Source organism: Macrotis lagotis, chromosome 1, assembly GCF_037893015.1.
Source record: "Macrotis lagotis isolate mMagLag1 chromosome 1, bilby.v1.9.chrom.fasta, whole genome shotgun sequence".
Taxonomy (NCBI): domain Eukaryota; kingdom Metazoa; phylum Chordata; class Mammalia; order Peramelemorphia; family Peramelidae; genus Macrotis; species Macrotis lagotis.
The window spans coordinates 416377162-416397128 of NC_133658.1; the positions used below are offsets into that span (position 1 = coordinate 416377162).

Genomic DNA, 19967 nt, shown 5'->3' on the forward strand with positions numbered 1-19967 from the left:
CCTTTTTTCTAGCACTAATGAGAAAACTATTCACTTAGACTCAAGTAAATTAATGCCATCTCAAAAATATAAATTAGCATAACAATCTGGTATCTTGGCTTTGATAAAATATAATCTCACCTGATTTTTTATACACTTAAAAAAGGAACTACTAGAAGTCAAAGACAATGAAATATAATCAAGCAGAAGTATGTATTCATTAATCCAGAGTTGTCAATGAATGCTTAAACATTAGTTCATCTTATTTTTTTAAATCTCCCAAACAGAACATCAGATTTTTTAAAAAGTATACTTTCTGTTCATATCATGGTTTGGCTTGATAGAAATAGTGGATGAGTATTTGCAAAAGAAAAGTACAACACTCATCTGAAACATATTTCAGTATTCTTAAAGGTAGATCTAAAGTGATATAATTCGCTTTTTAAAATACAAATCTTATGACAGTCAAAAGTTTTTAGTTTTGAAATAAACACAAATGATTGAATAACATACCTATTGATATGTCCAATAGCAGTATTAATTGTGACTCTTGGACTTCCATCATCTGGCCTCAAAACATATGGTGGGAAAATGTCATCATCATCCACAACAGGTTCAGTTTCAGTCTCACCAGTATCAACTGACTTTGAACATTTGTTTCTTAAGATCTGTATGTTTTAAATGTAAAACTTCTAATGAAAACAAATCCTCTTTTAGTCAGTGCTCAAAAATCCTAAACTTAAGCTCCAAAAACCTTGCCCAATGGCTTAATGACATATTCCCTCAACATAAAAGTACAAAGTCTCCACTATATCTGAATTTGTATTCTTTAATAGGCATTCCTATCTTTTTAATAAACATATTTGCTAAATTTTTCCCACTATGTTACAGTCTCCTAGGAGGCAAAGAGATTGGAATCAGAAGGCCTGGGTTTAAGCCCTGGTTCTGTCACGTAGCAGCTATGTAATATTAGGCAAATCATTTGACCCAAGACTATAATTTAAGGATGAGAATAACTATATGACTTTACTGGGTCTCACAGAACCATGAGGACCTGGAAAGGATCTTAAGCTATCATCTAGTCTAGAGGCTCTTAACCTGAGATCCATGAACTTGGGTTGTTTGTTTTTAAATATCTTGATAACTATGTTTCAATACAATCTGTCTCCTTTAAAATCTTAAGTATTTTATTTTATATATTTAAAAATATTATTCTGGAAAGGGGGAGCAGAGGCCTTACCAGATTGCCAAATGAGTCCATGGCACAAAAAAGATTAAGAAGCCCTTCATTTAACAAATAAGAAAATCTAGTCATAAATATGGGAGAAGTGGGATTTAAAGTCAGATTTGGTGCTCTTTCCACCAGACCATGCTTCTTCTCTTGTTGTGAAGATTAAAATAAGATAATGTATATAAATAGATATGTAAACATTAAATTGCTATATAAATATCAGTCACTATTACTCAATTTATCACATATTCCCAAACTAATTCAATCCATATCCAGTGAATCCTTCAAAATAATTCAGACTTCATCTTTCCCAGGAAGCCATTCTCAGTCAAACACAATTCCAATTCAATTATTCCCTTATTCTCATTGGTCTCAAAACTTTCAATTTATACTATTATTGTGATGAATTTGTTATGCTATTTCAATAAACTTGAGATCCATTCTAACGTGTATAACTTAGCTCTTTATTATATTAAAAGGTTTATATTTACTCTAGAAGTTTATCCCTATATACATTGAGCTCTCTAGAAATGTTTTTGAAGATTGCATTTATTTATGAAAACCTACCTTTTCAATAGCTTTATAGGTTTTAAGATCTTCTTCAAAACTTTTTATTTTGTCTGAATCAGCTAACATGATATAATTAGAGATGGGTGCCCTTGCTCTTCCCTTGGACTGTACATAAGATCGGTATTCTGTAGGCAAATCAAAACGAACCACCAAGTTGCATTTTGGTATATCAACACCTTCTTCTACAATACTGGTTGCAATAAGTAAGTTGGTCTCATGTGCCCTAAATTTCCTCAGTACCTGTAAGGAGAAGAAAAGTCCCAAAACAGAAACAGTTCTTATACTGCACAGCCATCAGTATGATAAAAGTCAAAACATGCAAAAGTAGGTAGTTATAACAATTAAACCTAAATACTGATGAGCAAATTGATGCCAATTATTTCCATACATATGATGTACTGAGTATTCAGAGAACAGGCTTAAACAGTAACAGCACAGTAAAAAAAAAAAAAAAAAAAAAAGTAATCTAAATATACAAAGTACTTCCAAATGAATACTTGATGTGGCCATAAAAATCCAAGCATTTAGTTGGGCTGACATAACATTAGTCTATCCAACCTAGTGACCAAATGCACTACAATGCTTGTTAATTTAAGAATCCTACATCATTTCTTTTATGTATAATTTTTCAGATCTCAATATTCTAAAATCATTTGCAATTATATATTGCAGATACCTGTTTATGTTACTATTTGGAGGCTAATCAATAACCAGAATTTGGGATCAGAAATCTAGGTAATCTAAGCAAAAATACCCATCCTATTTTTGTATAAAAATGTTTTAATAAACAATATTCAAGTCTCTTTTTTCTCTCAGAAAAATTAAACTTTGAGATGGGTTTCAAAAAGATGAAAACAATTGAACTGGTTCTAAATAATGCTATAAAAGTTTCATCTGTAAAAATGATTCAAGAACTGTACTACTTTTGCTCTTTAATCTAAAAAAAATTACAGGGGCGGCTAGGTGGTGCAGTGGATAGAGCATAGGCCTTGGAGTCAGGAGTACCTGAGTTCAAATCCAACCTCAGATACTTAAATAATTACCTAGCCGTGTGGCCTTGGGCAAGCCACTTAACCCCATTTCTTTGAAAAATCTAAAAAAAAAAATTACAGACCTGCAAGTCTTTTATTAATTATTCAGCAAGTATTTTACCTCTAGTTTGTTTCTTTACAAAGATATACCTGAAATTTAGACATTAACGATGGTAATAAAAATCAACTCCACAAATTCCGTAAATGTAAAGGTCTCTTTAAAAAGCACTCAGAGGTAAAAAAAAAGAGAAATCTACATGTCTTTTGAGTAAATCAAACTATAAATTAAATCTGGTATAACTTGCTACAACTATAGTTTATTATTCTAAAGAAGAACTAAGTTCATTTTTTTACTTTGAAATTGTAGTTTAAATCATCATCAACCTTCTGAAGGAAAATGAAATTACTACTGTCAAATTAAATACTGAAGAACTAAATAAAATTTTTGAAGATAAAACTTGTCTATGTAAATCCTAAGTTAATTATTGAACAATTATTTTTGTTTAAATTACCTCTTCTTGTTTTCTGAATTCCACTTCCATCTGTTTGTTACGAGGCTGATTCTTTCCAATGCCATGTCCAGTTATAAAATTGCTGCTAATATAAGCCAGCTCTGGATCTTGCTTGCCAGCTTCCTTTATCAATCTAAGAAAATTATACATTCATTTGGAAGTTAAATATATCTAAGGACTTTTTAAGAAAATCTTTTGTTCATAAAGTCCTCATGAAAAATGTAAATTAATGTCAATCCCTATCCCCCCAATATCCATTAGAAGGCCTGTATCTTCTAGAATAGTCTGTATCTTCTCTTCCTAATTGCTTTGTTTGTTAAATAAACGTTTATAAAGACATCAGTGGGGCTAATTTCTCCATGAAATGTTGAAAAATAATCCTTATAACCAAGTTTTACATGGTATAAATTACATTTACACAATAGGAAGTTGCCATACTGATTCTAAAAAAATATTAATTTATTCAACAAAAATGTATTAATTGGTTATTATTATTTACTGTGTGAGATGCTGAGAAAAACAAACTGTGTATCCTCAAACAAATACATAGTAATTTCAATAAGAAGTGAGTGTTCCCAAGATCAGGGGAAGATCAAGAAAGGCTTCATTCATTCTTTGAAAGAAGCTAAAAGGATTTCATATGCCAACAGTGTATGGGGAATACAATGCCAATAAATGGGGAACAAAACTGAAAAGCAAGAAACAGAATGTTAGCTACACAGAACAGTCAGCAGACCAGTTAGATTATAGCTAAGTATATAAGGTGGAAGTAATATGAAATGACTAAAGGAATAGCTGGGAACCAAATGGTGAAGATCTTTAGATATGAGACTGAGAAGTTTTAATCATATCCTAGAGATAACAGGAAACCAATGAAAATATTTGCAAAAGAGGGTAATATTTTAACAAGAATTACAACTTCTATAGGTTTAATTGTTGAGGTTGTAAAGGGTTATTAAAAAAAGCATATAAGACATGAAGGACATAGAATCTAGTAAAATGCTTTCTTCAAGGTTTTCTAAAGCCTTTAGAATTCTTGAAAATAATGTGAATATTTTATTTCCCTTAACTCAGGCATTTTAATGAGAAAGTCAATTCACTCAATTTATAACTGAATATGTGATATTGGTATTTCAATATTTTCAAGGACCGTGACTTAATCAGTTCTATATCTGAAAACAAAAATATCTATCACTCAAAAAAATGGATAATGTTTCCTGGTTTCCATCAGAACTACACAGAACAGCAATTTTCAAAGTGTAGTTTCTGAACCAAACCATAATGAAATGTTTTAAAATCATTTCATACTGCAGATTAAATCAACTTGAAAAATAGAAATGAATATTTTTATTAAATGTCCCCATGATATTGTCTAAATACCAGAAAGAAAAATCTTTAACAGAATTGCCAACTCAGCCACTAGTTAACCATGTAACCTAAATTAGTCACTCTGAGTTTGTTTTTTCCATTGCCTAAAAAATGGAGAGGTTAAACTACATGATACCAAATGATTTTTTCTAAGGTCTAGGTCAAGCATTCTTTGTTCTTGTGATGTTCATAGCAAATGAACTTAATTGGATAAATGGTTCAGTGCTTTGTCTTTGTGACTTGCCCAGAGTAGCATGGTCAGTAAATTCTGAGGGCAGATTTGAACTCAGGAAGATGAGTCTTTCTGACTCTAGACCTGAGACTATAAGCAATATACAATTTCAACATACTTCAATTAATTTTTAAACATTCAACTATAGATACTCTATTTCATCTAGTTGAAAGCAATACCCTTTGATTAAATAGAAGCAGCCAACAAACCAAAAGTTTATGGCAGAAAGTTCCTGGTAGCCTCCACAGTGATAGAGATTTGGATCCTAGAATCATCAGCTATGTAAATATAATGTACTATAAGAGATATATCATTTTGAATTAGTTTATATTGTACTTCTTACACTCATTTCAGAGTTCCTAAAATATACTTTCCCCCCTTCTTAACTTTTTTTAACAATAAAATTAAAATGTGATATTATACCATTTATGTAATCCTTATGTTTGCTCTCAAAGGTCTTTCCAGTAATGTTTAAAAAATGCAAAATATTTCTTTTTTCTACTATAGAAAAACTATTAATCATAGAGTTTTACCTGTTTAAAACAACTGCTGTATATCTTCTCTCCACAAAAATAATTCCACATAAAATATTGGTAAATGGAGAAGGAAAATTTGTCTCTGGCTTCTCTTTTTCTTCAATTTCTTCATCCTCATCATCATCTTCAGAATCACTCCAAGACACATAATTATCCTGATTCCTATTATTATACCATTCAACGCTCTCAAACTGCTGCCGCTCATATGGTTTATATTTGCGTAAAATTTCAAGCAGTTTTATTACTTTTGGGGTTACAAATTTCAGGTCAAGTGAGGCAGGTGAGAAGTGCTCTTCACAGAGTGCATGTATTTTCCTTAGGAAAGTGTCTGTAAACAATAAAAATTTCCTGTGCAGCTCCTCTTGTTCATGTTTGATATATTTTTGAAGTTCTCTTACCATCATACCAGCTACCTTATCTGTACACCAGGGTCCCAGAACTACCAATACAGCTCGGCAGTCTGAAAGAATCTATAAAAATATATAAATAGTTTTTAAATAATAAAAAAAAAAAGTCAAACAATAATGATGTAATAACTCACAATGTAAAGCCTTCATTTTCCAAACAATGCAAATAAATTTGTTTCAGTAACACAAAGAAAGATTTAATTACTTAAGGATTAAATCCCCTTTCCAGGGCTAGTATTACATGATTCCATTACAATCTACAAATGAGACAACTCAGCTGACTTTAGGTTATAAAAATCATAAAACATTAAAAATCAAAAAATCAAATCACAATAAAGCATTTAAGTTCATTCAGTAAGAATTACTATACAATTAGCTCATATCTAATAATACAAGAAGTAATAAGGAAAGCTTAATTTAAGAAAAAAGGGAAAACATTTTTCCTAAATTTTATTAAACTATACAAACATTATAATGCAAGTATAATTATTCCTATGACTGATGATGATGATGATGATGATGATAGGAAAATAGTCAATGACTCCCACTTGCTTAAAGTTTTTAAAGTTTACAAAACATTTTCCTCAAAACTTTGTTAGCTTTTACAAATGACATTCTTCCTACTTGACATATGAGGAAATTAGATTTCAGCAAGGTTATTAAGTCATCCCACTAAAAAAAAGTAGAGACAAGACAGGATCATATCCTGGTATAAAGTCACTGGATGGTAGCTTTGAATTCCTAAGAGAGTTCTAAAAGACAATGAGTATTTCCCTTGCCCCAAAAAGAAGGATTATTTTGGAGGAAAGAATAGGAAAAAGTTTCCCACCAGTGACACATTTTTCAAAGAAGCTCAGGTTTGTAAGCATTACAGTTTAATATGTGATTTAAACTCCCTTGCCAATAACTGGCATAGCCATCTCCCACATTTGGTATATTTGGAGTAGAGCAGGAATCCACATAGTCTTCTTAAAAAACAACACTGAAAGGAAATTTTAGGCAAAATATAGCTATCCATAGAGAGGATCCTTTATAAAAGTAGTTTCATCAAGAAAAGCCAAGGATATTTTTAGCCAAGATTGATACAATAGTAATATTTTCATGTATTGACTTTTCTGAATTAGATGAAACATTCTTAACCTCACCCCAAGAGATTCAGATAGATATATATTACAAATATATGTAATATATATTTGTGTTTTTATGTATGCATGAAGGCAAGTGTCTATCTATTTGCATATGAATTTGGGATTAAAGAAATTTGTGGGAAAACAATTAAAACTTTATTTTCATTAACAAATAAAATTCAGCATTTCCTTCAATTATTTATTTTAAAACCAAAGTATATGTATTACTCTGAGAAGAGGTTTCTGAGAAGAGTTGTTTCACTTAACTACCAATAGAGTCTACAAGAAATATTAAAAAATTAGTTAAAAACTCCTAGACTAGAGAAAAAATTATTAAAATGAATAGGAAGTATTTGTAGGGACTGACATAAAGACTAATCTTCGTTAGAAAATATAGATGCAGATTTCAATCATATTTATCAATTAAAACCAATTTTATATTAGTCATCACTTTTATTTAGGTATAAACTTCCAGAAGTTAGTTCCTTCTTTTTTTGTGGGTTGGACTTTTTACTTTTTAAAAAAAATATATACTTATGAGCAGGGCTTTGTGGTGTAGCAGAAATTCCAAGAATTCAGAGCTCCATGACCTGCATTTGAATTCTGTCTCTGGTATCTGCTACTATGCTACCTAGGCAAATCAATTCTTCTCTTTGGATTTCAATTTCCCTACATGTAAAATAAGTTAGTAAGATTCTACTAACTCCAAGGTCCCCTTCAACTATAGATTTCTATGATCCTATAATCAGGAACAGTTAAAAGAATCATCTCGATAAAGCACCGGACTTGGAGTCAGGAGTACCTGGGTTCAAATCCGGTCTCAGACACTGAATAATTACCTAGCTGTGTGGCCTTGGGCAAGCCACTTAACCCTATTTGCCTTGCAAAAAAAAAAAACCTAAACAAAAAACAAATAAAAGAATCATCTCAACTCAGGTGGTTACACAATTGATAAGAGATTTCTTTTTAATCCTGAACATGTATATACATACATATATAAAGAAGATAAGAATTTCTCAGAGCTCAAAACTAAGAACCCAGTTAAAGGATGAACAGTTGGAAAAATTTACAACAAAATTTTACAAATGACAAAAAAAAAGTGGTCTGAAGTCTTTTCTCTAAAATAAATATGCTCTTTCTAAAAATGTTAGTGCCTTAAAAAAGGTACTAGCACTCTTGAGACAAACATATTTACTTATCTGTTTATTTACTTATGATTTGTCCAAAGTCATACAGCTGATTAAGTATTAATGTCTGAGTCACATTTGAACTTAGATCCTCCTGACTCTAGGTTCAGTGCTGCATCAACTGTGCCACCTAGCTTTCCCCTATTGGTGACTTTCTAATTTACAAAAAGATATGAATTCAGGAATTAGGAATCCTACCCAAATATGGCATTAACTGTAAAAAATGTTCAAAAGAAAATGATGCATACGTGTTAATTTGAAGAAATAAAAAAATCTGCTTTAGAAGAATTCTATTTTTTTAAATTATGTACTAGCTTTCTATCTTCCACTATGAGAATATCTTTGAAAATTTCTTTGCCTAACTTCTTAACCATAAAATTGAAATGTTTTAAGTCACAAGATTATAATATTCAGTTTAACAGAAGATGACTGGCAAAGAATGAATAGGAAACAATTAAAGCAGTGTTTTCCTATTATCAAATAGTTATGCTCTTACCTGTTTAGAAATTAATATAGAATCTTTTTCTTTTGAATGCACAGATATGTTACAGTCATTGAGAAAATTAAGTGCTTCATCCAATTCTTTTAGCAGCCTTTCATAGAGCCCACTAGTATCAGTATATGGTCCACAATCTACCACAATCTCACATGGCTGAGAAGTATATCTTTAGGATTAAAACAAACAAATGTTCATCATCATAAAAGTTCTGCTGAAAACACAATTTTACAATTTTTCTTGATGTTGTTGTAAAAATCTAAAAGCTATTGTTCGTCCACTACAGGATTTCTGACAGTAACATGTAAGGAAATATACCTGCTCTCCATCAGCGTTAACTTCAAAAAGCTAGGAATTTACCCAAAACAGCTCAAGCTTCTCTTAATAACTCAACAGGGGACTTTTAAACATAAACTTAACTGAAAATTTCTTGAAACCATTAATACTTTCAACACATAGCACTTCTTTAAATGGTAACTTCTCTATGCTTTTTACTTTTTGTGTAAAGCAGGACAATCTTTTTCTTGGTTTTAAAAAAAACAAAGGCTCTTCCCCAAGATTAGTCAGTTCCAAGAATTAAAAAGAAGAGAGCAGAAAATTTCCCATGTGGTAAACTATATGTGGCTTTAAATTAATACAAATACAAAAATTAATTTCTCACTTAAATGCAGTCTCGCATAACCTCTCAGGCTAAGATTCTTGGAATATTGTCATCAACTTAGTCTTCTTCAATTACAAAGGACAGCAATTTCATCTCCAAAGAATCAAAGTTGTGAGTGTCATAAAGGGCAATCATCTTAGATAGAAGGAAACAACCAGGCTTTCAAGTGTAAGAAAACTAGAACTGTAGAGGGATGAGCAGGTTATGAAGAGCTTTGAATACAAAATAGAGAAATTTAAATCTGATCTACAGCTGAGAAGAAGCCACTGGAGTTTACTGAATGGGGAAAAGGGATAACATGTCAGACTTGTGCTTTAGGAAGATCACTTTGACAGCAGAGGAGAGAAAAGATTGGGAAAGGTCTCAAGGGAGAGACTTGTGGCAGAGAAGCCAACAAAAAAACTCATACAAAAATAGGTGATGAGGACCTGTATCAGAGGGGGTCTCATGTTAGAGGAGAGTAGGGGTTATATTTGAAAAATGTTAAGAATGTAAAATTTATAGAGCTTGCAAAAGATTACATGGAGAAAATTAGGAATGGGGAAATTCTGAGGGAAAGATAAATGATTCAGTTTGAGACATATTGAGCTTATATGTCTAAAGGAAATATTTTTTGAGATGTCCAATAGGCAACTGAAGAAGTGAGGATGAAGGTGAGCAGAGAGGTTAAGACCAGATAAGTAGAGCTGAATCTCACTGATATACAGATGATAAATGAATCCATGAGAGCTGATAAGATCACCAAGGAGAAGAAAAAAATGTTCTAGGACAGAGCCCTGTGGGCCACTCACAGTTAGCAACAGGATCTGGATTAAAATCAAGCAAAGAAGACTGAAAATGAGCAATGATAGGGAAAGAAATAGGAAAAAATAATATCTTAAACATCTAGAGAAAGTACTATGGAACAGATACTGATAGTGTCAAAGGCAGTACAGAGGTAAAGAAGGATAGACTGAGCAAAGACTGAAATGAGAGTAGAGATGATAGAAGGGGCATTATGCTAGAGAAAAAAGGATTGAATGGGATCACTTGTGTATGCAGAGGCATTTGTCTAGCCAAGGAGAAGGGTCATTACTTTATCTGAGACAGGGTAAAGGAGGAGATAGTGACAGAAGCCATCTGAGTGGTGTGAGGTAGAGAGGAAAAGAATGAATTCTTAATCTAATGGTTTAAGGGAATCACCAAAAGCTTCTCTAGTTCAAAACTGAAAAAAAAAGATTCCTAGAAAATGGAAATATTGACAGAACAGGAATTGCCAAGGAAGCCAAAATCCAGACTGAATGCAAAAAATGGGCCTTAAAGTCATTAGGATTTCATTTCTGTCTGGAAGAGCTATTGTGATGGCTTGGGATATGGAGGTTAGGAGAAAGAGTCAGTTCCCAGTTAAGTCAATGGGACAGGAAACTGAGATGACTCCATCCTAACCAAAAAGTAACCACCTGAGGGCTCTTCATGAGTTTGATAGTCAGTTTATAGGACTTCCCAAGGAGACAGAGATGTAAAATACCCAGAAAGTCTCTTCTGAGAGACCCTCCACATGACCTGAAGTCAATATAATCTCCATTATTTGACAGAAGTCAATCAATGCTTCAGCAGAAGACAAAGACAACTTCCACTTGGTCACTGTGCAAGGAAATGGATATGGAGACATGGCTAAGGTCAGTATCCAAGTTAAGACACCAAAATATGAAAGGAAAAGTTAAGAATTTCAGCAGAAGGCAGGTCTGGTCACAAATCAAAAAGACAGGAGGGGGATTACAGGGTGGGCACCAAGAACCGGTCACGTGATCCAAAACTGCAGGGTAATATATCAAAGAGAAAACTAAGCAAGGCCTGGTCACAGCACAAAGACCCAATCCACAAAGAGAAGTTTAACTGTATGATTTTAGACTTCAATCCTATCCTTCTTCAGCTACCATTTTACAAGACTTAATTTTAGTAATTAAAAAAAAACTATTCTCATATGTTCTGCTCATTTGAGCTATCCTGTATTTTTTTCTTTAGCTCCAATATACTTCTTTCTTTGTTTTTTTTAGGATTTTGCAAGGCAATGGGGTTAAATGGCTTGCCCAAGGCTATACAGGTAAATATTATTAAGTGTCTGAGGCCGGATTTGAACTCAGGTACTCCTGACTCCAGAGCCAATATACTTATTTCAAGAAACTCTTAACAATAGCCATGTCCTCTTTCATGAAGTCTTGAGCTCTAAAATAATTTTCTATGACATTTTCAAAAGAAGGAACATAAAATAGAAAAATCTCAATTTATAGATTTGGAGTAGGCAATAGAGTAAATGACAAACAATGGAACTTAGTTCAATTCAAGTTGTTAAGCACTGTCTTCACTGAGCCAAGGGATGGAGATACAAAGAGGGGATAGAAAGGGCTTCAGGAAAGGTTTCATAAAAGAGGTAGTAACAGGGCGAGCCTTGAAAGATGGTTAGGATCCTAAAAGTGTAGGTAAAGAGGAGTAAAATCAGAAATAAGCAAGTGAAAGGCAGTAAATGATACATAAAAAGCTTGTAATGGTAAACTGAAGTTATACTACATTTTAATACAAAAGAAAGAAGTTGAAATTTTATCCTAGAAGTGGTATGAAAGCAAATGAAGTTTTTGATCAAGGGAAATCACAAAATATTATTTGTGCCTTTGAAATATTATTTCAACAATAAAGAACACAGGTTGTTAAGGGGAGAAACTGTAATCAAGGAGGTCAATTTAGAAGTAATTGCAAATAATTCAGATAAGAGGTTATTTTTGAGAGGCTGAACTGGGCAGTAGCTGTAGGAGAAGAAAGGAAAAAGTTTCAAGAATTGCTGTTGAAGAAGAATCAACAAGAGTTTAGCAACTGACTGGATAAAGGAGGATGGGGGAAGGAAGAAGGAAATGTCAGATATGACAAGAGTGATAAGAATGATGGCACTGCCCACAATAGGAAAACAAAAAAAAAGCAAATTTAGAGAAGGAATGGGTTTAGGTAGAGAGATGAGTTCCATTATGAACATATGGAGTTTAAAAGTTCAATAGGAAATCGAAGGGGACAGTGAACAACAACCAGTCTAAGTGACAGCTGCAAAGGGATAAATGAATAATTGAAGGTGAAAGGATTACTAAGGTCCCATCATAGCCACTTCCAAGTTAACTCCAAATAAACTACACTCAAATGACCTGGGCAAATTAAATAAAATCTTTCATTCAAAATGCTGAAGAGATCTGAGAAACTGAGATAGAGGTGGGGCTAATAGGCAAAAGAATTTTTCTAGATGAGGGCTAGGTTAACCAGGAAGATCCTGAGACTGTAGTTCTGAGCTTCCATTCATGAAGACTTCAACAATTCCTTGACTTCTTATCCTTTGTAACTTTTTTAAGTTTTTAATGAATATTCCATAAAGAACCAATTTCCACACATTTATTTTCAAAGTACAAGCCATATATGATAGAATATGAATTTCAGTATTATAGATTAAATTATATTTAAAATATATTCTTTACTAGGGATGAAATGTACCTGAAATGAACTAGCCAAAATTATTTGTCTGTAATTGTTTAAATCACATCAAAAACATTTTAAGCTGAAAAGACAGAGGGAGAAAAATTGTCTGCCAAGTGAAATACCATAAGGAAGAGATATAATACAGGTAGAAGATGTAGAGTATTAGAAATGCCAAAAATAAAAAATAAAAAATCGAGAAATAAAAACCCATGGTCTCATATAATCCTGAAACAAATGCCAAGACAGTATGATAAGCCTATTTTCTATGCAAAGAAAAAAATTTGCTTTCATGGCTAACATTGAAATTGTGCGCAATTGGACTTATATTTGGAATACACCTCTGGAAGGAAAAAGCCTATTTCAAAAAAAATTAGGAAAGATGAAAGTAAAGCCAAACAGTTAGGGATTTCATATTATCAAATATATATCAAGATAGGAAAGACCTGGGTAAATAAGCACACTGTGTAGACCACTTGTACATAGAAACAAACCAGATCGGAAGCCCAGACCTGAGGTATGGGATATTGTAATTAATAGAAAATACATCAATTATCAGATGTCTACTACAGGTCTATCTCAGACCTGAGAGAACAGCAAAAATTCTTAATAATTTCAACTATCAAAAAAAAAAGGACTCAAACACAAGATATTTTATTCTATAACTGATATTCAGATATTTACCAAGGACAAACTGATTGATAAATTATACAAACACTGGAAACTATGGGAACCACTCAATTTTAGAATATGTAATAGAGAAACAGATTTCAAGTGTTCTAGAGAAAGGACAAGTAGGAAATCATGACATAAAACTCTACAAAGAAATCAGCTCGGAAGAAATGAAATGAGAAACTCTGAGAGACAAAATGCTGAAGACTATAGGAAAAACAATTCCAACTTGGATCAACAAAAACAGTTTAAAGAGATTGATATAATTGAAATTATCAACAAACTTAGGCTTTTAAAACCTGGAAGCAAGGGTAGAAGATGAATACAAAAACATGACATTATTCTTTAAGAATAGTTAGGAGGGCTAAAATTTAGAAAGCACTGAGTGTCTTGCCGATGCTAAGATAACAAATAGGGGTTTAAAAGCTATTTGGGGTAAGAGAAAGCACAAAGAAGAATAGTACCACAGCTGATGGTGGAAATAATTATGCCAACTGAGGATATAAAGAAGGCAGTCAGGGGCAGCTAGGGGGCACAGTGGATAGAGCACAGCCCTGGAGTCAGGAGGACCTGAGTTCAAATCTGACCTCAGACACTTAATTGCCTAGCTATGTGACCTTGGGCATCACTATTTTTTGTTTTGTTTTGTTTTTCGCAGGGCAATGGAATTAAGTGACATGCCAAAGGCCACACAGCTAGGTAATTATTAAGTGTCTGAGATCACATTTGAACTCAGGTCATCCTGACTTCAGGGCCAGTGCTCTATCCATTCCACCACCTAGCTGCCCCCAGTCAAGTCATTCTTAACTCCATTACCTTAAATAAACAAAATTAAAAAAACAAGAAGGCAGAATAAACAAACTCATATTTCATCAGTTTTTCTCTTCCAATCAATAAATTATTTTTAAAATTTTTTTAAATACTATGCTAGGCCCTGTGATAGACAAAAGGGGGTACAAAGTCAAAATGTAATAGTACCTGCATTCAAAAAGCTTAGTTTCATCAACAGAGATAGTGTGTACATATGAATATATACAAATAAAAAGTAATGAAAAAGGTATGAGTAATTAGGGGAAATCAGGAAAGTCTTCATGTAGAAAGTGGAATATGAGGTGAGTTCTAAAAAGAATAAGGGATCCTAAGAAGCAGTAGTAAAGAATGAGAACATTCCAGGGCATGAGGAACAAACAATGCAAAATAAGCAAAACTATATCCAATCAAGTCAAATAAAGGAGGGGGATAAAAACTTTCAAGAGAGAAAAAGGCTAAATTATCCCACAGCCAGTTAATCCACAGTGTTTCTGTGTAAGTATAATGCCAACTATAGAGACCTCCATTCATTCAATAAACATTCAATGAGTGAGTTACATCTAAGCATTTAAAAACAAAAATAAGGAGTCTGTTCCATTAACACAAAGTGTGCTATCAAAATATACCTGTCTAAGACTACCAAATCAGTTGCAGTTTCAGCATTACTCTTTAGGATTTCCTCCAGTTTCTGAATCTTCTCCTCCAAATCTGCAGGATCACATTTTCCATTTAAAATAGAAGCAGTTAATCCCAAAATTCGAGGACACGCTGGACAATCTTCACAGATCTAATATAATAAAAAAAAAAAAAGGAATTTCATTTTGCCCTAATAATACTATTACCACTGATCTTTTTTTTTCCTTTTTTTGGTTTTAGCAAAGCAATGGAGCTAAACAACTTGCCCAAAGTCATACACATAGTTAGTATCAAGATCTGAGACTGGACACTTGGTCTCCAGAGAACTCTGGTCCTCCTGACTCCAGGGCTGGTGCTCTATCTACTGGGCCACCTAGCTGCCCCACCACTGATCTTAAATATGAAAAAGAAATTTAAAGTCAGCCCTGAAAAATGAACATGAATATTTATGTAGCAGAAATTCTAATGATAATTCTGGCACAGTCCTCTATAGGAGTACCAGATTATAATTCCCCTAATTTATTATAGTATGTTTAAATGATTTATGTTCATCCAATGTTAATTATATTTTCAATAAATAAACAGCTCCTACAGATCATCTGAATTACATTTAATTACTTATTTCAAATTATTTAGATACCTATACAATTAGAGCTAGAAAGGAATTTAAAACATCTAATCCAAACTCCTCAATTTTATAAAGAAGAAAACTATTTCCCACAGAGCTGAAATGATTTGTCCTCAGGCACCCTGAGTAATGGCATGAAGTCTAAAATCAAGAGACATAAGTTACTGTTTTTGAAAACTAAAGAGAAAAGAAATTTGCCATCAGTTCAGTTATTGTTAATTGGGAAATCATCTGCCATATATAATTAATTAGGCATAAAATTTAATTCAAGACTCAATGATTCTAATAATTTAAAACACTGATAGTTAAACATCTTTTATAGTCATACCTTCATAATTTCTCGATAAGGATGGTCCAGGATTGCAAGATGACACTCATCAAATACCAATAGGTTAATGTTGGACAGCAATAAGTAATCATTTTTTAAAACATTCAATGCTACTTGGCAGGTCATAACCAGAACCTAAGATAAAATAAATGTGGATATATAAAGTGCATCATCCACTAAACAAATGAAATTATATAATTACGAATTATATAGAAGTAAAACTACAAGACAAAAACCCAAGATACCAGTGATGGGGGCTTTGCCATGTGATTTTATGCATTACAAGTTTCTGGGTCTTTTCAGTAAACTGACTTTCCAAACGGATAAAACACTAGTCAATTCAGTCTTCTAGGTCAATTTAAAAAAAAAAAAAGAGCAATAAGCAAGTCACTTGTTTGTTGTTAATATAACAAGTTTTACCCCCCCCAATTCAAATATTCATTTGTATTCCAGTGGAAATTAAGGAATTATGCCAAATTCTAATAAATATTATTGTACTGACTTTATAACTTATGTCTTTCCAACTCAGAAAAGCTTATAAAAACAATAATAATACTAATAACACTATATTCTTATGGTGCTTTTAAGATTTGCAAAGAGCTTTACAAATTGTATCTAATTTTAGCCTCACCATAGTTCTAGAAGGCAAATGTTATTATTATCCCCATTTTACAGATGAAGAAACTAAGGCAAAGAGAGGTGAAGCAACTTGCCCAGCTAGATACCCAAAGCAAGATTTGAATTCAGGACTTTCTGTCTCCAGGTCCAGTGCTCTATCCACTATATTACCTAAATGGCTCACTTGATTTCATATATTACAAACATTATAATTTAAAAGTAATATTTTGAAAGTAGTTTCACTTTCTTTTTGTCACACAAAGTTGTGGAGAAGAAGTATGGTAATAATTCATATTTCTCCAATTAGTCTCCTATTGCTTAGAATTACTGTCTTAGAATTCAGTTATAAAAAGGCAAATGATAGGCAAATCACCCTGTAAGTTAGAACTCTAGAACTTGAACTTTTCTTTCAGGAAAATTAGTATTTATATACTGCTTTCAAGGCTTTCAAAGAGTTTCTCACACACACACACACACACACACACACACACACACACACACACACATGTATATCCCGCTATAGCCTTGAGGTAAATACCTCAGGAAATATTATCCTTATTTTATAAATAAAGTAATTGAAATTTGAATACAGTTAATTGATTTGCCCATGTCATGAAGCTATTGAGTATCAGAGGCAGAAATGGGACCCAAGTCTTCCTGACTTAAAATCTAGTACTTTTTATATAAAAATTATCACTCTAAACAGGTGACTTCAGTATTGGTATTTAAAATTCAATAATTATTAAGTTCCTATTATACACAGGATAAAAAATATTTCAGTTAGATATTATTCCTGTACTCATTCAATTTACTATCTAATCAAAATATTGATTTGTTACTGGCAAAAACAGGACCCAGCAACTTTTAATTAAAGATTTATTTTTAATTCCTAATCCTGATAATTAAGTCTAAAATCACTTTATAAGTCAAATTCAAAAATATTAATGATATTATATATTATAAAAATCTTTCTATATCTCACCTGGTGTTTAATAAATTCTTGGTTCCATTTCTCTTTTGTCCAAGATGCACTTATTTCTAAGCTTGAATATTCTCCAACCTTGAGATCTGAATGTGTTCTGACCGCTGATGCTTGCTGGGCAACCTGGTTTGCTGAATATAAACATATAATTTCATATGGATAAAATAAACATTTCTTAGATGATTCTATGGCCTAGTAATATATATTTAAGGTCTCATAAATATGAGTTTATCAGACTGAGGAACCTCCTAATGGCAAATTTTATTTACCTAGGCAGACAGCCAAATGGCCTGTCATCTAAGAGTCTTTGAGAGCTAGTTGGGGTACTCCAAAAGGGGTTGCCCAAGTGCTCACCGTGCATATACTTCACAAGTAGAACTTGAATCTGGGTCTTTCTGACAACATGGCCAGTCTTTTTGACTACTATGCCAAGTTACTTCTTGATAATAATATTTAATTTTTGGACTGAACAATGTAATTTCATAGCCCTGGGAGTTTTCAGTGAGGTCCTCCTGACTCCAAGATCAGTTCCATGCTTGACAAGTAAATGAGCAACTTCTCATGAAAGAATTGCCTGGAGCACTAAAAGATTAAGTGATCTGCCCAGATCACATGAATCAGAATGCTTCAACGACTGACATAGAACCTAGGTTTTCCTAACTGAGGCCAACTCTCAAACCATTCAACTAATAGTACTAGTTAAAAAAAAATATTGAACCATAAAATTTATATACTAAGTTCAGAGGAAGATATAAAAAAGAACTAGCATTTAATCAATCATGCAGAGTGGCAGTATTCTCTGCCAAAATACTACTGACTAGTGTTACTTCCGAACCATCCTCATTAATTTGGTCACAATCTTCAATCAGATAAATCTTTTCTTCCCAACTCCTTCAACTCAATTTTACTTTCCAGAATTCCCAGTCACCAATGATTCACTTGTTCTAGTCTAAGGGAGTGGAAATGAATTTAGGCAGAAATGACAGTAATTCTTAACTACTAGTTCTATTTTCAAATCATTTGATTATTTATAAATTCATCATTCAACAAAGATTGATACTTTTAAAGTATTCTATGAACATTGCATACATAGCTAAACTAATTCAGAAGTCATGTATACATTTGCTAGAGCTTCAAAAGGTAATACAAAGAATCTTACCACCCTTACTTCAAAAAAAAATTTGTAAAATTTTAAGTGTTAATCTATTGCATTAAAACAAATGATATCTCTATTACCCAACTGTCAAAATCTTGAAGACTATTTTACTTTTTCTTTTTATAAATTTGTGACAGAAAAAAATAATATATATCAAAAAGTTATCAGGAATAATCATTTGAGCTTGCAATACATTTACTTCAAATTGAATTCAAGTAAATTTAAGAGGGAAAACCAAAAAGTTATATGACTATTCTTAGGACTTTGAAAAGCCTATTATTAACCAAACTCCTATCAATAAACACAAGAAAAATGCTTTATGATTAACTCCCACCATTTTTTTACTCTACACAATGTTTTGGACAAAGCAATATTTTAAAAATTACCAGAGTTGACCAAGAACACCGTCCTTTTTCCATTTTTGTTGAAATTTCCCCTGATCTGATAGGACAGCTCTTTAGTGAGTAGTACTGCAATAAATGTCTTCCCTGAGCCAGTGTTTAAACAGACAATTGTATTATGATCCAGAGCTGCTTCAAGCAGTTCAACCTAGAAATATATTGGAAAAAATATAAGGCTTTTTAACCTGTTAAATGTAAAATGCAACAACTATAAGGTATGCAAGAAAGATATGATTGCTTCCTGCAGAAACCACAGAAATCACAAAAATGATACCTAAGAGAATTCTATGTAAGAATGACATCTAGACTTACTGAAATGCTTTTGAGAATTATCTGAAAATATTTTCATATTTCATATAACATCTATATTTTACCAAAGTTATTTTAAAAAAATTTACTTCAAAACTAATAATGCTCACTTCTAGACAAGAAAATCTAAAGCTATCAGGAAACTTTGCTCTACCAGTTTAACACAATTAATTTTAAATAAAGGTAGAGTTCCAAGCCATTAGGACAAAAATAACGTACCTACCCAAATTATCTAAGAAATGTATGTTCAGGTACAGCAAGATCTTTAAAGTGACAAGAAAAAATGAGGAACTTAAGAAATAACATCAAATCAATTAAACACAAATATTAAGGTAGAATGTATTTCTGAAAAGTATAAGAATGAATCAGAATAGGATTCCTTGCTCCCAGTAAAACTAGATATATGTAACTCATGTCATGTACAAGCCAATTTACTCCCTATTAGAGAAAAAGTTCAATGATTAATATTAGCATTAGTACCTGATATTTTCTTGGGGTGTAAATGTTATCATGAATTGCTTCTTGTTGCCATGGTAGTCCAAAAAAAGGACCCATTGGTGAGGAAGCAGGGGTCATGAGCTGCAGTCCTGCCATGCTGAGG

At 32.4% G+C, this 19967-nt stretch overlaps 1 protein-coding gene across 1 annotated transcript in view; it reads right to left on the reverse strand.

Annotated features, from left to right (window-relative positions):
* DICER1 (dicer 1, ribonuclease III) overlaps positions 1-19967 on the reverse strand; it is an 85214-nt gene that overhangs the window by 51921 nt on the left and 13326 nt on the right. The window contains 10 exon segments of the mRNA XM_074213007.1: positions 493-647; positions 1778-2020; positions 3324-3456; positions 5457-5929; positions 8677-8845; positions 14935-15095; positions 15901-16035; positions 17501-17631; positions 19043-19205; positions 19847-19966. Coding sequence (XP_074069108.1) covers positions 493-647; positions 1778-2020; positions 3324-3456; positions 5457-5929; positions 8677-8845; positions 14935-15095; positions 15901-16035; positions 17501-17631; positions 19043-19205; positions 19847-19966 — 1883 coding nt within the window.